The 19,863-nt window shown below is 44.0% G+C and overlaps 1 protein-coding gene across 10 annotated transcripts in view; it reads left to right on the top strand.

Moving 5' to 3' along the window:
* DLG3 (discs large MAGUK scaffold protein 3) overlaps positions 1-8,356 on the top strand; it is a gene marked incomplete at its 5' end in the record, with an annotated part of 59,844 nt that extends 51,488 nt beyond the window's left edge. For 7 of the 10 annotated variants that reach the window (XM_081278034.1, XM_081278031.1, XM_081278029.1 and 4 more), the window contains 7 exons: positions 869-910; positions 2,219-2,269; positions 3,056-3,157; positions 3,938-4,110; positions 4,492-4,601; positions 4,937-5,028; positions 6,140-8,356. In XM_081278034.1, the coding sequence (XP_081134160.1) occupies positions 869-910; positions 2,219-2,269; positions 3,056-3,157; positions 3,938-4,110; positions 4,492-4,601; positions 4,937-5,028; positions 6,140-6,246 (677 nt within the window). In that variant the 3' untranslated portion in view covers positions 6,247-8,356. The remainder of the gene's footprint in view (positions 1-868; positions 911-2,218; positions 2,270-3,055; positions 3,158-3,937; positions 4,111-4,491; positions 4,602-4,936; positions 5,029-6,139) is intronic. The other 3 variants (XM_081278033.1, XM_081278032.1, XM_081278036.1) reach the window with 1 other exon arrangement.
* Positions 8,357-19,863: the final 11,507 nt, after the last annotated feature.

Below are 19,863 nucleotides of genomic sequence, written 5' to 3'. Positions count from 1 at the left end.
AGCCACAGCATATCATGGTCTGGAACAGTGTGGCCTTGACTGAAACGAGCAGCATCTCTCCATAGTGTGGTGTGTCTATGTCTCATCTTCATCTGCCTGTCATCCTGGGAGGGGTGTGTTTTGTTTGGGCCTTCTGTGAAAGCTGCTCTCTGCTTGAGTTCTTTCCACCCACACTCACAGATGGGAAGGTCCCAACTATGTGAGACAGGGTGGCTGTCTTGTCCTGGAAATGTCCTTGTTGCTTTGTTGTCTTTGTGTTTTGACACATCTGTCTTAGGGTGGATCAAGGTGTATCCCTCTCATGCTGAAGCCAAGCTCACCTTCTTGGGAGTGGTGGCAAAAGGGCTGTGGGTCCCACTGGAGGTCAGAGCAGTGTTCCCTGGTGACTGCTCAGCCTTTCCAGTGTTTAGCCCAAGAAGTTGTGGAGTACCACATGGTCCTATACTTCAGGGGCTCTGTCTTGGGGAAAATTCATGAGTAGCATGGTCCCTGGACTTTTCTCTGCATCTGTCCCTACCTTTACTTTCCTGCCATTAGCCTTGGGGGATACAGTTTGTGATAGGATTTGGAAACCATCCAAGTTGGTTTGTTTGGTTCAGATGAAGAGAATGCTGTGGAAGGAAGTGAGTCTTCTAGTGCCTAGTGAGAGACTTGGCAGACTGAGAGGGCTTTGGGGACAAGTAGGAGGTGTCCAGGGTGTCAGGATTGGAGCTGTGCCTCCCAGTTGGTGGCCTGGATGTGGCAGGCCTCCTGTGGCCTGACTCAGTTGGAAGCTCAGTGTCTCATTCCTGAGCATTTGAGTTTTGTGCTGCATGTGATCTCTCAGTGGTGTGTTCTGAATTGGAGTCTCTTTCTTGTTGGCTTGCAGAGGGAGTGACATCCAACACCAGTGACAGCGAAAGCAGTTCCAGTAAGTGTGTGTCATTCCCCCCATGTCATATAGCTCCACCATGTGTCCCTGCCATCCTCATTCCAGTGTTGCACAGCTGCCATTCCTGCTCAGAGGCTGCTGCTCCTTTTAGCCATGTACACTTTGAGGCCCTGGAAACGCTGTGGCCATTTGTTCTCCTTGTGGGATAGAGTTTGCCCTATGAATTAAAGGAGAGTATAAGCCTTGTAGTTCTGGCCAGAACCAGATTTGAAAGCATCCCTGGGGCCCTGGAAAGGGTGAACTGCCAAGGAGCAAATCTCTGCCATGGGCACTGAGGGACTTAGATGCTGCCAGGTTTCCAGATTTGCTCAGAGACCAAAAGCAAAATGTGTCCTATGAAAAACTGTCCTGAATCTGCCTTTCTAGGTTGCAAGGACCTCCTTACCTTTTGGCTGGGTCACATAATCAGGAAGGAAATTACCCAGTTTTCCTTGGGAGAGTCCGTGACTAGACCATAGAAGCCACAATTTGAACCTCATGATCTTTGGGAACATTAGCCTTTAGGAGCTGAGATGGCTAGATGCCTTAAAAATACTACCAGGAGTATTAGGCTCTGAAGAAGCCTTTTAGGAAGCATCCTGTGGCTCAACATAGCTATCACTGCCTTCCCTGTTAACTGTTGTCAGATACTTGGGGACCTCCAGGTATCTAGTGCCAAGCAGCTTGGCAACTATTTCAGGAAACCCTCGTCATTGCCAGGCTACATGGAGCTCCACCATGAGGAGAGAGCAGGCTCAGTGTTGCTCTTAAAGGGCACCAGGACCTTGGCCCAGTCATGTACCACTTTTCTGGATGCTTCATCCAGAGGTTGGGTAGAGGGGTGGGTAGGTAGACCCATAAAAGGGCAGAATTCAGCTGCAGCTTTGGGGATCTGCATGAATACCAATTCTGCATACAGGTGAAAGGTCTCAGGCAAATGTGTCTCGACCACTTGAAATGTCCCTGTGATTCTTCCTAGAACATGAGGGCCACTGAACACACTCAACTTACCTATAAGAAAAGTTTAGGGGAAAATGGGGTGGTTTTGGGTGGAAGCTTCATTGCTTCTGGGTCTTAGCCCTCTGCTCAGAAGTATTTCACTGAATACGAGAACTGATGACACTGCTCTGGGCCAGCAAGGCTTCCCACACCTTCTCACCCACTGAAAGCAGAGAGGATCATGGGGCAGGTGGTATGGAGAAGGACCACTGGAGAAGATAGTTTTGTGGCTGGGTTGAGGGTGCAGTGAATGTCATATACAGGGAAGCAGATCATGAAGTGCTAACCTATCTCCCTTTTTTGTTGCAGAAGGACAAGAAGATTCTATTTTGTCATATGAGCCAGTGACAAGGCAAGAAAGTAAGTCCCCTTCCAAGACTCTTGCCTTTATGCTAGTCTCCTGCTCATGGTGATCATCTTGGGCTACCCATAGCAGCAGAAGGAGGGGGTTGAGGGAGAAGGAAGGCTCAACTCATTGCCTATCCAGCCCCTGGGTCATGGCAAAGGTAGAGACCATCCATTGTGCTCCTCTTGCTCTTCTTTTGCCCATTGCTGGGATGCCTTCCAAGGAGAGGGAAGATTTATGAGAAAAGGCAAGGGGATGTCTATTTTAGTGAGTTCAGCCTCTGCTAAAAGAGAGGGCTCAGATCCTCCCTTCAGTGTCTGCTTGACCAAAACCTTGCACAGTACTGGTGTCAATGTAGAGATCTCTCCTGAGTCCCTTGGAAGGGGAGATGTTCCTGGTTTCAGACTTGCCTGGAACTTAGATATTCTCAAACTAGCCAGGCGTGGTGATGCACACTTGTAATCCCAGCAGTTTGGGAGGCTAGGCAAGAGGATCTCGAGTTCAAAGCCAGCCTTAGCAAAAGCGAGGCCCTAAGCAACTCAGTGAGACCCTGTCTCTAAATAAAATACAAAATAGGCTGGGGATGTGGCCCAGTGATTGAGTGCCCCTGAGTTCAATCCCTGGTACCACACCCCCTGCCAAAAAAAAAAAAAAAAGATATTCTGAAACTAACGGCTTGTTGATGTCTTTTTAGTTTTCACTCTGGTAGCTCCAGAGCTACTGTGTTCTAGTCAGACTTAGCAGTGGACTGGATTCCTTGTGGGGCTTCTATTCACTGTCTCAATGTTCTTCCTTCCTAGTTCACTACGCAAGGCCTGTGATCATCTTGGGTCCAATGAAAGACCGAGTCAATGATGACCTGATCTCTGAGTTTCCACATAAATTTGGATCCTGTGTGCCACGTAAGAGCCCAGGCAGGCCCAAAAGAAGCGGAGGCTGGGGCCTGGAAATTGCTGCTCTGGGATCAGATTCTAGGGTTCTTGGGAATAGGATTCATTTGATAGGAAGAGCATAGGCAGTAATATATTCTCCAAGAATTGATGGAGTTGGGAGGACTAAGACACTCTTGGCTTGGCTGCTCTCTGCCCTGGAGAGAAGTTTGGCAGTGGTCAGGAATGATTAGATGAATGGGGTAGACCAGCCAAAAAAAAAAAGTAATTTTTTTGTTCTGTGACTCAATGAACCATTTATTAGGTTTACTGACTCCCATGCCAAGCTCTATACCCTCTACTCCACCTTTTTGGTCTAGTTTATGCTAAAACAAATAGTCTCCACTGTGTGAGAACTGGAAGTCAGAAGAGAAGTAGAGGGCTGGGGATGTGGCTCAAGCAGTAGCGCGCTCGCCTGGCATGCGTGCAGCCCGGGTTCGATCCTCAGCACCACATACCAACAAAGATGTTGTGTCCGCCGAGAACTAAAAAATAAATATTAAAAATTCTCTCTCTCTCTCTCTCTCTCTCTCTCTCTCTCTCTCTCTCTCTCTCTCTCTCCCTCTCTCACTCTCTAAAAAAAAAAAAAAGAGAAGTAGACAAGACAGACTTCTTGACCTTTTTCTTCTCATTCAATTGGAACAATATTGGGGTGGCCTTGTGGCTCTCCCAGATTAGAGAACCGAGTGAGCTTTAGTGGCCCAGCACAGATCATTGCCCTTTGGTAGCATAGCATTTCCTTTCTTTATTCAGATACCACCCGGCCTCGGCGTGATAATGAGGTGGATGGACAGGACTACCACTTTGTGGTGTCCCGAGAACAAATGGAAAAGGATATTCAGGACAACAAGTTCATTGAGGCGGGCCAGTTCAACGATAATCTGTATGGGACCAGCATCCAGTCAGTGCGGGCAGTTGCAGAGAGGGTAAGCAGAGAGATGTCCTGATTAACTGGGACCCTCAGAGTGAAATATTCCAGCCCAAGTTTCAACACAGAGATTGCCAGTGGTAATCTCAAAGCCACACAGTTCTGCATATTTTCATCCTTTTGATAAAGGTGCCTATTTCCCTTACAAAATTCATACTGAAACATCACCCACCATGGAATAGGGACCTTTAGGCAGAAGGAGCCTTTTCTGGATAGTAGAAGCAAAAAGTAGGGCCTGGGTACCTCAAGAATAGAAACTTCTGGGCCACTCTGGGTGGCTCTGGGTCCCCCTTTAGCGGATGTTTGGAATGCCACTGGATTTCTACTTGGAATTGGGTGGACCAGGGGTAGGTTAGCTGATACAGGTCTTCTTTTTCAGGGCAAACACTGCATCTTAGATGTTTCCGGCAATGCGATCAAGAGACTGCAGCAAGCACAACTTTACCCCATTGCCATTTTCATCAAGCCCAAGTCCATTGAAGCACTTATGTAAGTGTCCACTGAGGCTCAAACATAGCCAGATAGGATGGTGCCATGGAAAGGAAATGGAGAACAAAATAACTTGTTGGCCAGGGATGGAACCCTGTAGAAGCTTGAAGGAAACTGTACCCTAGCTGAGACCACATGCCTCTCAGTCTGTTTGGTGTGCCTGTCATGTGCCCTTGGTTGGGATTTTAACCCTGAAAGATTTGAGGAAAGAGTTGGCCATGGGCCACCATGAGAGAATAGTTGAGCAGGTATTCAGGAAAACTGGAACAATCCTTTGTTTTAATGAAAACATAAGATCTCCTTTGGAACTAGTTTTTCTTCTGTTTCTTTGGTAGGGAAATGAATCGACGGCAGACATATGAACAAGCAAATAAGATCTATGACAAAGCCATGAAACTGGAGCAGGAGTTTGGAGAATACTTTACAGGTAAGAATCCCTGAAGCCCAGCCAGGGGTACTAGGACCAACCAGACACCTGATCCTGAAAATGTCTCAGGGAGGTTTAGCCAGAGCTTAGGAAGCCTGTCAGAGTTTCAGGATGCTTTGGAGCTATTGAGCTCAAACCTTCCTGAGCAATCAAGTTCCCTCCATCCGGCCATAGTAGGTTAGCCATTTTGTAGCATAAACACTCATTAGCTGCTGCTTTGGATCATTGGTATGTTCATTCTGTCTTCCTGTCCCTACTAGATTGCAGGCCCCCTCTATTATAACTTTGTTTCCCTCCATCTCTTCCTCGTATTTGCCTTGCATGTTTCAGGTGCTGAATAAACGTTTGGTGATGATTTCTTGGAGTGGTGTTCAAATTGTCTGTCAATGTGTGCATGTGTGTATGAGTGTGTCTGTGTGGTCACTTACTTTAGGAGGTCATTTCCCAAAAGGTTGGGAAGGCAACCATCCCTCACCTTTTAAAGTACAGTGACATATGTATGTGTGTGCAGGGTGGTGCTGAGGAAATTGAGGCTGGTGGTGCTGCCAGGTTTTCTGGGTAAAGAATTCAGAAATGTACTCGCCTGCCTTGGGTCTTTGGAGCTCCCTTTACTGTCAGCATCCGTGTCCTTGTTTGTTGGGCTGACCTCTGACACAGAGCAGATGTGACAGCCCCAGGAGCACTGCCTTTTGCCAGAAATTGTGGTTTTTTGCTCTTCCTCTGGATAACTGGAATTTTCCAAATCTTTGAGGGAAGCTGCTTTAGAATTACAAGCTGCTGGCTTTACGGTGGCCAAGAGCAACATGAGCTGCAGTTTCTGGCATGTAGTGGGTGCTCAGTAAACATCTTGAGAATAAACACATTTTCCTGTTCATTGCTACTTACTCTCACTGTCTCAGAGAGTTGACTTGTAGCCCTGTGCACAGGCACCTAGCCAGTTCCCCTCCTGCCCTGAACTCGCTGACAGTTGACTAGTGAAGCCAGCCTGGGCTTCTGTGAGTAGCCATCATGCTGGGGGGCATTGTAGGATTGTTGGGAGAGGCAGGATGACCGGGGTTTGGGCAGTATGCTGTGGACCACAGTAATAATTTTGTTTTCCTCTTCACTTTAGCCATTGTACAGGGTGACTCACTGGAAGAGATTTATAACAAAATCAAACAAATCATTGAGGACCAGTCTGGGCACTACATTTGGGTCCCATCCCCTGAAAAACTCTGAAGAATCCCTTCCAACCATTCTCTTGTGAACAGAAGAAATCAAGTCCCTCTTCCCTCCTCCCTCTTCATTCCTGTCCCCATGGGGAGAACAAATGACTACTGTTCTTGTCCCCTTTTTTAGATATGTCAAAAAATTGAGTTTTCTAGTCTTCTTTTTTTTAATTTTTGTTTTGTTTTCATTTATTTTTTGGGATGATGCCATCTCACTCATCATGTGACTGTGCCCATTCCTGCATGGACCTTTCCCAAGCACTATCACAGGTGCAAATCCATCAGAGCCATTGTTTTCATAAAAACCAAGCAGAAGCGAAGAGAAGAGAGGAGGACTGATGGAAAGACAGACTCTGGACAGCTGCACGGCTTGTGAAGTGAGCTAAATGCAGCACATGATGAGGTGCTCCTGGGCACTTCTCCCCATCTGTACTGCTGTCTTGCAGCTCTGAACAGTGCAACGTAATGGCAACAGGAAGTATCTTATTTATATATAGATATATATATGTAATTTATATAAAATATATAGAAATTATTATATATATATATTATACACTCTCCTATAATATATATATATATATATTCACACACATTGGGACTAGAAAATCTATGGAGACTTCGTCAATGGTACTATGTTATTAGAGAAACGCTTTAATTTTCATATTCCAATCAGATGGCATCTTATATCCCACCTGGTTGAGAAGGGTTTGAGAATGGTAGAAAGTGCTGTACGGAGGGCATGCACACTTGGTCATTCTCTTGAGAGCTAAGGCTTACTCTTGGCAGGGTCAGCCTGAGGCCTGAGAGAAAGGGCTTTGGCCTGGGAGCGTGAAGTTTGGAGACTTGACCTGAGAGCAGCTGCTGCCCTGAGGTGCAGTCAGTCCTGTGTGCGGAGAGAGAGAGAATGGCTAATGATGCTCCATATAAAATTGCCTATTGTTTTATGCCACCTGATGTGTCTGCATGAGAGGTTTCCTTTTTGTTCATTTTTAAGCTGCTGTTAAACCAAAATCATGTTGTGCTACTGTGTCAGCCTTTTCATTATTCCAAATTTTACTTTTACTATTTAAGTGAATGCGTAGAATCCAATTTGCCAATGTTCTAAAGGCTTCCAAGCTTCTGAAGGAGCCAGGCCGTGGCCGTCCAGTCAGCAGAGGGAAAGCGGGGCCCAGTGGGCTGGGGAGGAGCTGGGCCCCCGCACTGCCACACTGGCCCTTCACTTGCCTGCCAAGGACATGCTGGACTCTAGCTAGGGTTCCTTCATGGGGCCACCTACAGGGACAGGGAGGTGCTTGCCTTCCAGTTCTCTGCTGGGATAGTAGAACAGCATTTGGCTTGGCCAGCCATGTAGTGAGTTTGATTTGGGTATTTTTTGCAGCTGCTCCATATGCCCTACCCCAGCCCCCTCACCAACAGCTGGTAGCTTACTGTTTCTTCAAGAAGAAAGTAGAATTTAATGCTGTAAATTTGAGCTGTAGAGCTAAGATTCACTTACTGGTGAGCCGTGAGACCTTGTTGCTTTCTCCCAGAGTCTGATGGCAGTGACTGTGGTCCAGGGAGTTCTCTGCCCACCACCCATGCGGGCAGCAGGTGTGGCCCAGCCTTCCCCCCTCCCCACTGTGCTCCTTTGAAGCCAACGTGCCTCCCTCACCTCCGTGCTGGAGGGAAGACGCAGGGGAGAATATAGAAATGCTTGGCCCTAAAGTTGAGCCCACTGGATTAGGACCAGTGCGAATGACACAAGTGTTGAAGATGCTTTAAGCACTACCAGCCAAATTCAGGAAATCTGTTCACAGTTATCCTACCAGCATACTGAGGCTAACTGTAAAGTGTGGGGCCCAGAATGAGGGTAATGAAAGGGCAGCAGCTTTCCCTTGGGCAGTACACTGGATTGAAGGCAAAGAGGGATGAAGTTATGGCCATTGTGCCTCTGATGTGGGGGGTGAGCAGGGAGTGTTGATTCTGTGATGGTAACTGACATGTCTGAATGATGCTGGACCCTCCCTCCCTCCCTCCTGGGGAAGAAAAGCGAAGATTCAAAGTAAGCATGACACTAGTTGGTTTACCAGTGTTCCTTCCAAGGAGACATATATTTTTTAATAAACGATAGTTGCAATGAACTGTGGCTCAGAGACCTTCTTGAAGTAATTGAGCAGGGCTGATGGGGGCACAGTGATGGAAAGAGCTGCCCAAGCATTTGCGTGGAGGTTGAAGGACTGTCTCCTCAGTGGATCAGCCAGCAAGCCAGGCCATCCTTGGGATGGGTGCAACCTCTGGGGTGGTGACAAGTCATTTGTGAAACCTGTGTCCTCAGGCTTCTGCCCTGACCCAGATGCTGCCTTATGCAGCACTGACCTGATGGGGTTCCACATCCTTGGTAGCCAAATGCTGACTTTTTTTCTAAAAGGTACACAGTGTGGGGGAGGCCTGCAGCAGCAAAGAGGTCTGTTAGAAAAAGCAGGGGCCAGCTTAGCAGCGGGGAGCTGAATGAGGGAAATGGTAAGAGAAAACTGCCTGCCAGCTATCAGCATTGTGAGAATGAGGGAGGGATGGGGCCCCGTTTGCGGTCTTCCCTGTGGTCCTCAGAAGAAGTGTTCATAGCAGGTATCTCTGACATGGTTGATACCACTGCAGCTCTGTGGAGGAGCCTAAGAAAGTGCTGCCATAATTAAGGTCAAGAACGACAGCCGAATGAATGAGCAACACCAACGTGGGTGGGCTGAGCCACAGTAAGGATGATTATCCCCACTTGTTTATGGTGCTTTATTATTTGCAGGGCACTTGGCTTTCCCACATTCTCTCATTTGCTAGAAGGCAGCCCAACAAAAGGGAGTCCCCAGAGAGCTCCATGGGGATTTGAGGAAATTTTAACTCCTGAGTGCAAAGGGAATATAGGTTTTGGCCTATAGTTGTGCTGTGCTGAGACTGTCTTCACAGCCAGTGTCCCTCCTGGAGGAAGTACAGCTGAAGAAAATTATGCCCCAGCATGAGAGATAACTGGGGAAACAATAAAAGGAGTCAGGCCATTGGACCCACAGGCAGCTCCCTGGCTCCATTGAGGAGCAAATTTGGGTCTTCTCCCAGTCCTGCTGCTGATGTCTTGATTTTTTCATCTCTAACAGGAAGAGCCACAAATGTTCATGGGATGATCTATGAGTGAAATATCTGTTCAAACACAAATAACCAACTTTATCTGCAGTTGAAAGTGCTTCTAGACAATAGCTAAGAAAAGCAAAATCTTTCCCCAAAGCAAGTGTGGAAGTCAAGGGCTCAAGGACGAAGCTAATGTGGTTTGCAGAATAAAAGTGGGATTGAGCTGCACAACTGGGAAGAGCTGAGCAAAAAAAAAAGGTGGAAACAGAAGGGGCCCTGGGCATGAGCCGGAAGGTCAGTTCTAAAGACAACCAGAGCCTTTTCTGCAGGGACGGTACCTTCTTGGTGCCAACCACTGAAAGCCAAGGTATGAGAGAACCTCATACAATGAGATGAGCAGTGGCCCAGATGCCTAATGGACTCATGGGGCCATTGGTGTTACCCACTCTGTCTCACTGTTCCCATCTAGGATTTCATGGCCTCAATTCCACTAATCTTTTCATTTAGTCAGGCTGCCTTGGCACTCTAGGACATTTTATTATTGCAAATAATGTTTTGAAGCTCAAATTCCAATTTCCTTAAAAGCCCCCATCACTTCCAAGAGATAGTATAACTGGCTCCATATACCTCACTTCCTCCCCAGTGAACAGGGTGTTAATACCTGTGCTTTGCCAGAAAAATAGAACTTCTTTGACAGTGAAGCCTCAACAAATCTCTGCAGAACCATCCCCATTATGCACAGCGTGATGCACATGGGTGGCCTTTTCCACTAATTAGACTGAACTACCAGCACAGCCCATCCTTCCTCTACCCTGGTAGGCTAACCACAAGTATCCAACACTTCTAGAACTAGCAAATAGGTGACCTGAGAGCAGACTTCCCACCTGTGCTCTCCCAGTGAACAGCACTAGCAAGAGAATGTCCTGACTGGCCTTACTGTTTGCCACAAGCAGGCAGCCAAAGGAACCAGCTCCCAAGCTCCTTAGCATGGCCCTTCTGCAATCGGGCCTTGGTTTTTCTCCTGCTGTTGTCCCCCTCTGCTCCAGCTGTTTGAGTTCCCATAGTACACTGCAACCTCAGATCTTGGCTCATGCTTCTTCTTTTGCTTATAAATGCCCTTGCTGTCACCCATCTTGCTCACCCAGAAGGCTCCTCTTTTTGTTTGTGTATTGGGGTACTGGGTACTGAACTTAGCAGTGCTCTACCACAGAACTGAATTGCAGTCCTTTTTTTTTTTTAATTTTGAGATGGGGTCTAACAGTGGGGCACACCTGTAATCCTAGTGACTGGAGGCTAGGTCAGGAGGATTGCAAGTTTGAGGCCGGCTTGGCAACTTAGATCCTGTCTCAAAGTGTGTGTGTGTGTGTGTGTGTGTGTGTGTGTGTGTGTGTGTATAAATAAAGCTGGGGATGTAGCTCAGTGGTAAAGCTCCCCTGGATTCAATCCCCAATATAAAAACAACAACAAGAAAATAAGCCCCTCTACCTATGCCACCTTTCCTGAACCAACTCCTTCCCTGGAGGTGGAATTGACCCTCCCTTCCTGTGTGCTTTGTCCTCTAACAGCTAACATCTGTTTCCTGTTTGCAGTGTGTCAGGTGCTATACTAAGTGCTTTATACAATACTACTCCATCTATTGCCAAAAATGGTCCTATGGTGTAGGTGCTTTTTATTATCCCTATTTCCTAGATGGGAAAACTGAAGCACAATGTGGTCACATGACTAAAAAGTGACAGAACTATGAACCAAACAGACAATCTGGCTGTAGCAGCTATGCTCTTAAGTACCATGATGGCCTGTCACTTTTTAATACTCAGAACATGGTGCTGCCTTTATCTTTATTTCTGTCTCCTAGTCTCTTTGAGATCAGAGACTGTTTTGCTCATCTGCAAATCCCCAGCAGTCAGTGCACAGTCCACAGAGCATAGGGACTCAGGAAAAGAGAAGAGCTACAATATTCTTTGGCTCAACCTTAGAGGGAAGTGATTTGAGTAGATCCAAGCCTGTAGTGATTGAATTTGTTTGCTTTCTGGACTTCTGCAACTTCCTCTGGCATACTGCTCCATCCTATGTCCCCTCTCTTTTTCATCTTCTAAGGCTTTCCCCTCCTTTACACACTTTTGTCTTCTCACCCAGAGCCAAATTGTCTACCTACCCTGCACCCCTTCACTGACCATCATTCCATCCATTCAAATGCCTGTAAGCTCTCAAAAGGCCAGCCCTCATTGCCTAAGCTTGACATTCAGAGACCCTAGAAAACTGAAAATGCCATGTCTCTTCTCTCCTGATGACTTCATTTATGTCTAAGCTACCCCTTCCCTACCATAGGCTCCACAAAGTGGCACCATTGTCCAACATTCCACACTCAAGATCTGATCTGTCTCCTTTAGGTCATAACATCCAGTCTCTTACCAAAACATCTTGATTATTTACAGTGTCTTCAACATGGTCCTTTGTAGTCATTATCACTCATTATCACAGCCCCTACCCTTGAACATCAAGAGATGCTGCTTGTAAAGCACTTACTGATGGGCATTGTGCTTGGAGCTGGCAAGATAATGACAGAATAAATACAGTCCCATTCTCAAGGACCCTATAATCTATAGAGATGGAGCAAAAAGGAAGTAAATGACTACAGAATTATATGTGACTGTGAAGACCACGAAGAAAATGCACAGGGTACAGTGACAGAGGTGGTGGTGGGGAATGTGCTTGGAAAAGACCCAGGGAAGCCTTTGAGGAGGTGACATGCAGGTGAAAGCCTGTAGGATCAGCAGAACCAGACTGGGGAGAGGACATGGATGTGAGAAGGGAACATCCTTTACTGCACTGGTCTAGTCTGCTTTTGCAATGTTATCTCCTGTTATTTCTCTACAAACTCCTTGTAGAGAACTCTCTATACACTCCTTGCCTTTTTTCTTGGAGTATGTCCTGTATCTGTGATTCTAGTCCCTATCTCTCCTTTAATGACCCTTAAAGCTCCAGCTCAAATATCACCTTCCATGAGGATGTTGCTGATCACTCCAAAAGAGCTCCCCCTTCTCTCCTCTTGTACCATCCTACAAGTTTATACTGAACTTATTCTTCCCTCTCTCACTTGGTAGCTATTTGCCCAAATATATTTCTCCAACTGGAAAAAAAGCTTCTAGAAAGCTAGGATTCTACATGGCCTATTATTCCATCCCTTCCAGCAACTAATGCATGACAAATGATTGTAAATCTTCCCTTTTCTGGGCCTCACTGTCTTACTTGAAAACACGAGGAAGTTGGAGAGATGCTGTTTAAGGTCCCTCCCAGCTCTACAGTGTACCAAGGATGATAAAACAGAATTCTAAAGGGCACATACTACACTGAATCCCTCACAATGCATGCCTTTTGTGAATTTGTATTTTTTTAAAAATTGAACAGTGAGGCAGCTGATATAAAAAGGCTTAAATACAGCTGCCAAAGAACATGGCACATGAGCACATTTGATTTCTATATAATCAAACATTATATACATAAGCAGACTCAACGCTTACTGTGATGGAGCAGAGGACCCCTGGGAGATGTCTGGACAAGATCAAGGGAAAATTGCCTTTTCGCAGTTGGACAGAGGGATAAGATTCCAGGATAGCTTAAAAAATATAAAACTTCAGCATAGAATCACTTCTTTCAGTTGGACCAAGAAATAACGCTAGGGAAATATAAAAATGGAAGTGCCAAAAGTCCCCCCAGAAGGCCTACTAAAAAAGAGTTGTAGCTCCCTAGCCCCTGCAGGGAACACTGAGATGGTGGAAGGGTGGGTGTGGGTAGTCCCAGGTGAGACTGACCAGGAGATGTGAGACCTATCCTAGTGCCCTAAGTAAGTGAAGAATCATGTTTGTCTTTGGACTGCTTTGGTGGTTCTTCAAAGAGCAGTTCACCTGCTGTAACCACTGTCCTTCTCATATTTTCTTAAAGTCTAGTTTTAGCCCTTGCCATTCCACTGAATTGTGATCTTAAAAGTGACTTGGAAGCTGGACATGGTGGCACACACCTATAGTGCCAGTAATTTGGGAGAAAGGCAGGAAGATTGCAAGTCTGAGACTAGCTTCAGTGATTTAGTAAGACCTTCCCTCAGCAACTTAATCCCTGTCCCCAAATGAAAAATAAATAAAGGGCTGGGAATGTAACTAAGTGGTTGAGCACCCTTTGGTTCAATCTCCAATACTGCCATTTTTTTTCCAAAACAAATTTTTAAATAAATAAATAATGAAAAGGGCTGGGTATGTAGCTCAGAGATAGAGCACTTGCCCAGCATGTGGAAGGCCTGGGTTCCATCTCCAGCTGTCCAGTTTACTCACTGTTGCCCAGCTTAATATTCCCAGGGTTCATTTCTGATCCTGCCACTCCTCAGCTAAAATCCCTTCAATGGTCAAGCAGGGTGTGATGGCACATGCATGTATTCCAGGTACTCAGGAGCCTATGGCAGGAAGGTCACTGAAGCCCAGGGGTTTGTCATCAGCCTGGGAAACAGTGAGACTGTCTCAAAAGAGCAAAAAATAATACATCCGTGGATTATGCCATGCAGTCCAAGCTCCTTGACCAGACAGTGGAGGTCATCCAACCAACTTTTTTAACCTTTCTCCCACTATTTCCCTTTAAGCACTTTATGCTGCAAATACACTGTCCTTCATAAAAAGACTATGTGCCTTCACCATGATGCTGTTTTTGCCTGGAAGACCCTTCCCCTCCTTATATATCTTTAAAATCCACAAAGCTATTCCATCTCCAGAAAGCATTTCCTGATCTCCCTCTTTGGAATCTAAGTTTCTTCCCCTGACTTTCATAAAATAATTTTCTATCTTTAATTGTATCTAATACAATAAATGTAGGCTCCACCTCTTCCCCTATAAGATCATAAGTTCATTGAGGACAGGATCTGGGTCTAAACTACAATCATTCATTGGCTGGATGAACAGATAAATGAATGAATGAAGGAATGAGTGAATCATTGATTGCTTCTTGACAATATGAATATTGTTTTTGATCATATACAATATTTTTGTGCTTGTAGTGCTGAGGATGGAACCCTGGGCCTTGTGCATTCCAGGCAAGCACTCTACCACTGAGCTACATCCCCAACCCTGAGTATATATTATTTTTTAAAAATATATACTCTTTTATATGTGGTGCTGAGAATCGCACCCAGTGCCTCATACATGCTGGACAAGCAATCTACCACCAAGCTACAACTCCAGCCCCTGAGTACATATTCTTGTTGCCATTTTTTCCTTTTCTTTCTTGTTGTGGTAGTGAAGATTGAACTCAGAGCCTTGTGCATACTAGGCAAGTGCTCTACTACTGAGCCTTTCTTATTGTCATTTAACAGAGCTATGGGAAAACTACCAACTCAAACAAATGCTGCCAATTTCCACCTTTCTTCACCTCTTATTCTAACAAGTGTCTAACAAGTGTCCTTCCTGTAAGTGTGAGTGGCCTCACCAAAGGAGATTTAGAAATCATCTTCAAGGACTAAGAAGTTGTGGGCAGAAAATTCAAGGACCTAGGGAGACTAGTTGATGTTTTCTTCTTACAAAAGACAACTGGTACTTTGGAATAGAAATGAATATATGGAAGATGAAATGGCTGTCTTTAGGGATGGAATATTAGAATAGAATTTGTTTTGACTGGATCATAGTTTAAAATACTGATTGCTGGGCTCCTGGCTAAGGACACAGTACTCTATGATAACTGGGAAAAATGTGTTTACCCAGAGCCTTACTGATCTGATAAAGAGAACTTTAAATTGAAAATGGAGGTGAAAGGAGCAAAGTGCCCTGACAATATTAAAATCAATTGCTATGGATTATATCAGATATGACAGCAAGAACAGCACTGGGGGAGGTTATTTGGGAAAAGAGTCAGTAATAGAACTAAAAGCTTCAGCTATTTTAGTTGATACACAGTACATGTGTTAGTATGAACCATATGAAATTACCAATATCCAACTCTTTCTGACCTACAAGAATGGTGATTTCATAAGGTTCAACTTAATAGTATAAGATAAATTTTAAATGCTAACTCAAGGTAATACATATTCGCTAAGAGGTCCCACTAAGACTTGGAGGAATGAAACTTGCAAATGAAATCTGACATTAGAAGAAACACATTAGTAAGTAGGTGTTCTTTATAAGGGGAGGAGACACGGTGCTATATGCACAGAAATCCACATAAATGAGGACCGAGCCCTCTACAAAGTTTTGGTGAAGTAACAAGGGGAAAGGAAGAGAGGTTGTATAGTGAAGTGCATGGCACCCTATCCAATTGCAGAAATGGATGATGTATACCCAATGGATGCACATCTTAAAAATTGACACAGGGAAAGATACAGCAGCAAGGAAGAACTTTGTTCAAGGTTGATTCCTTTGCCTAAAAGCAGAACATTTAGAGATTCTCTTTTTAATTTTTTTAGTTGTACACAATTCCTTTGTTTTGTTTATTTATTTTTATGTGGTGTTGAGGATCGAACCCAGGGCCTCACATGTGCTAGGCGAGCACTCTACCATTGAGCCACAACCCCAGCCCCTAGAGATTCTTTACTTGTCTTCCTGACAATATTACCCCTCTGAAAGTAATCAACAGGAGGGACTGTTTGTTATTCATTACCTAACTGACCTATAACAAATAACTGATTGGAGAAGTGGAACTTGAACAATAACCATATTGTCTCAGTTTGTGAGCACATAAGTTTAGCTACAGTAAGGTATTTTGCTTTAGAATTTAGAAAGGCAGACTTGGAAAGTGTTCAGAAAATAAAAGATAGCAGGAAGGCAAAAAAAAAAAAAAGAGCATGATACCATAGATCTGGCTTTAAGCACAGCTATGCCATTGATTAGCTGTGGTACCTTGGTTAAGTTAACTCTCCAAGCTTTAGGTTCCTATGGGAATGTCGGGAGGTAGGGGAGCAAGAGAAGGGCATGGGGAATGATCAATGGCATGGAATCACCTACTTCACAAGGTGGTTCTGACAAGTGAATGAGATGTCACTATGCATCAGTCTTTAAAACTTAGTAGGTATGCATTGTTAGTTTTCTTTTACTTTCTACTTAGCTGCACTCACAAATGGGTTGAAAAGCTCTTAAAAACTAAAATTTGACCCTATAATGATGAATTATTTTAATAAAGTAAAAGGAGAGGTAGCTAAAGAAAATGATGCAGATGCACAGAGGTCTTTGGTGCTAACACATTGAAAACATGGAAAAACAAGAGTGTCGTCTGACCATATGAAATAGTAACTGAAACTACAAAACCATGTTAGGAAGGCCTGACCCAATAGGAATTAATTTTAGGTGTAAGAAAAAGGCTATTTACATTTTCATTTTCATTAAGAAATCAATCAAGAAGGCCTCAAACTCCATGCACTGGGACAGATATTATTCTTTTTAAAATTATAATTAGGTGTTCAAAAGTTATAGAATATTAGGTACACATAAAAATGTGAATAGTGCCACAGGGTATAAAATGAAAAACAAAATTTTATAATGCTTACCAGACAACAAAGAAAGCCAACCCTCTAATTCCCACTTCGGTTTGTTTTTTTCTAACATCCAAACTGTCCATTAGGCTGGAAAGGGTCAAGTAGATATTGGCAGGAGGCAGCTGAGGATCTTAGTAAGAAAATTGTAAGAGAGCACTGAGATGCTTTAAATGATCTTGGGTCTCTTGGCCTAGACAAATTTTATGTCAGGACATTGAGGGAAGCTGCAGAAGAGATTGCTGAACTACTTACTGCCTATAAGCTTTAGGGAATTCTGGGGAATAAAACATGAATAAGACATGCTAGATGCCTGGAAAAGGACATATGTTCCCTTTTTGTTGAAAGGGAAGGTGGATCTCCCAAGCTTTATAAAGGAGGGTTTCATCTTAATCCCAGGCAAGTTTCTAGAATATGTCACAAGAGTACTTAGAAGGGAACTAGTGGTCACAAAGAGTTTATAAAACCTTTTACCTTACAATACAGAATGAGCTCATTTTCTTTTTTCAAATGAGCTTAGTATATCAATGCAGATGGGTAAAGCAGAGAAACGCTATAGCAGTGTAGCTGAGGCCCAGCAATACATTGACAAATCATTCGTGATGTCCTTGGGAAAAGGTTGGGAGAATATATTGTATAATTTTTGAGTGGGCAAAAGGGTTTTTTTTGTTTTGGGTACTGGGGACTGAACTCAGGGGCACTTTACCACTGAGCTACATCCCCAGGCCTTTTTAAAATTTTTGAGATATGGTCTTGCTAAGTGGCCCAGGCTGGCCTCCAACTTGTGTTCCTCCTGCCTCAAGTCACTGGGACTATAGCCATGTGTCACCATGCCTGGCTTCTGAAAAGTGTAATTAAAGAAACATGGAATTACAAATGATGGCATTAATTAATGGCAATATGTGTGAAAAAACAAGACTTAAAAGCTTTTATTTGTTCTTTCAGCAAATACTTATTCAAAGTACCAGGTAGTGTGCCAGACACTGATAATATAGAAGATAACAAAAACATGATCTGTCCTCATGAAACTTAGACTATTGAAGGAAATATACATTAATCTAATTGTTTCACAAATTTATGTCCACAAACTGTGAAGAATCAAATAGTGCTAAGAGGGCTTGTAACAAGAGAAACTGACCTTGTCGGGGAAGGAAGATTTCTCTGAGGAGCTGACATGTGAACTAACTTCCCAAGGATATGGGAGGAAACTAAGGTGAAGGCAAGGGAGGGCAAATGGTAAGTCCACTGAGCCATTGATATGATGATATGAAATGCCTATTTTAGTGTCAGGGAGTCCCTTTCCCTTCCCTTTGGCAGGGGTTAGGACCAGAGTCAGGGTCAGGACTGGGATGGGGCTCACCTTGCTTGCTATCTGGGATTGTCAGTGTCCCTGGAGTTCAGGCCAAAGCAGCAGCCCTCTTTGTCAAGAAGGTGGTGTTAGAGCTGAGGAGATGGACCATGTGGTTTCAGACAGATCACGCAGAGAGAATGAGCAAACAAATCAATACTTGAGCTTAATGAGACCCAGTTGGAAGAAAGGCTAGAATAAACTCTCTGGGGTTGAACTAAAAATGAAGATATCAGTATGAATTCATGGCTTTACATAAATGCATGTGTTTGTTGATAAGCATGTATATGCATACACTGTGAATATGTAAATATACATACACACATTTATTTCATAGCTCTATCCACTGAGATAAATAACAGCACCTCAGTAACAATGAATACACCTAGGGCCTAGATCTTGGGCATTAACTACCATTCTCCATTAAAAGAAACTAGAGCTCTCTGGAGAAATGACTGATTCCAGGTGTTTTAGCTTTTTCATAACTATGACTAAAATGCCTGATGAGAATAATTTAGAGGAGTAAGTTTATTTGGAGCTCATAGTTTTAGTCCATAGACAGCCAATTCCATTGCTCTGGGCCCAAAGTGAGCAGCACATCATGGGGGAAGAATCCAGCAGAGGAAAGCTTTATAACTAATCACAGTAAGGAAGTAGTGGGAGTTGGAAAGAAAAAGGAGCTATAGGAAAGATGCACCCTTCCAGGGCATGCCAGCAGTGACCCACCTCCTCTCTCTATGCCTCACTTGCCTATAGTTACCACCTGGTCAGTTCAGTCAAACTAGGATGGACTGATTAGCTTACAGCTCTCATAGCCCAATCACTTTACCTCTGAATATTCCTGCAGAAATACAGGAGCTTTCGGGGGACAGTTCATATCCAAAACTAACACCAGGGCTGGGACACAGAAAGCACAAGACAAGCCTAGAGTATCTTACTATGCCATAAAATAGTGTTCAAGATAATGGGAACATACCAAAAGGGCAGAGGAGCCAGATTTGAGCAGAAAACAATGATAACAGTGAATTATAATCCACTGAAATAAAACAAGATTCTGTTAGTATAAACTAAAATGTAGTTTAAAATGTGAATATGTAAGTGGGAGTGGGATGGGGTATAGTACAGTGGTAGATCACTTGCCTAGCTTGCACAAGGTCCTGGGTTTAATCAAAAGAGTAAAGACTGGGGGAGAAGAAAAAGCTTTACCTAACCAATGCCAACTAATAATCAAGGGGGAATGATGGAAACAGAACAATCAACATTTAGCAGCTATCAAAATAAAACTGGATTCAGAAAAGAATTGTCACCAGGTACCAAAACTAGTGGGTGAAAGTTTAATGAGGAATAGAATATTTACTTAGTTTCAAAGTATTTTCCACCAAGTACTTTGTAATTGCTAACTGCAAAACATTTATCAATTAACTTGACATTAGAGAAACTTTGCAGCCACTATCTTAATTTTAACCAGTCTGGTGCAAATAAATACCATGTGCCTGCTGGTGTGAGGCACCAGGAACACATTGCTTTGTGGTATGCCTTGCCAGAGGCGTACCACATACCATATACTGGACCCACCAAACCCACCTAAATCGAGGTTCATGGTACAAAGTAATTAGCTTGTACTCTTTAAGTCAAGGTCATTTGCAAGAGACAAAGGAGATATGAAAGCAAAGTGCAACTTATGGTCC

The sequence above is a fragment of the Spermophilus citellus genome (genome assembly GCF_964194105.1).
Source record: "Spermophilus citellus genome assembly, chromosome: X".
In the NCBI taxonomy this organism is placed as follows: Eukaryota; Metazoa; Chordata; class Mammalia; order Rodentia; family Sciuridae; genus Spermophilus; species Spermophilus citellus.
Note: the sequence above shows the minus strand (reverse complement) of the source record. Positions and strands in the feature narration are given on the sequence as shown.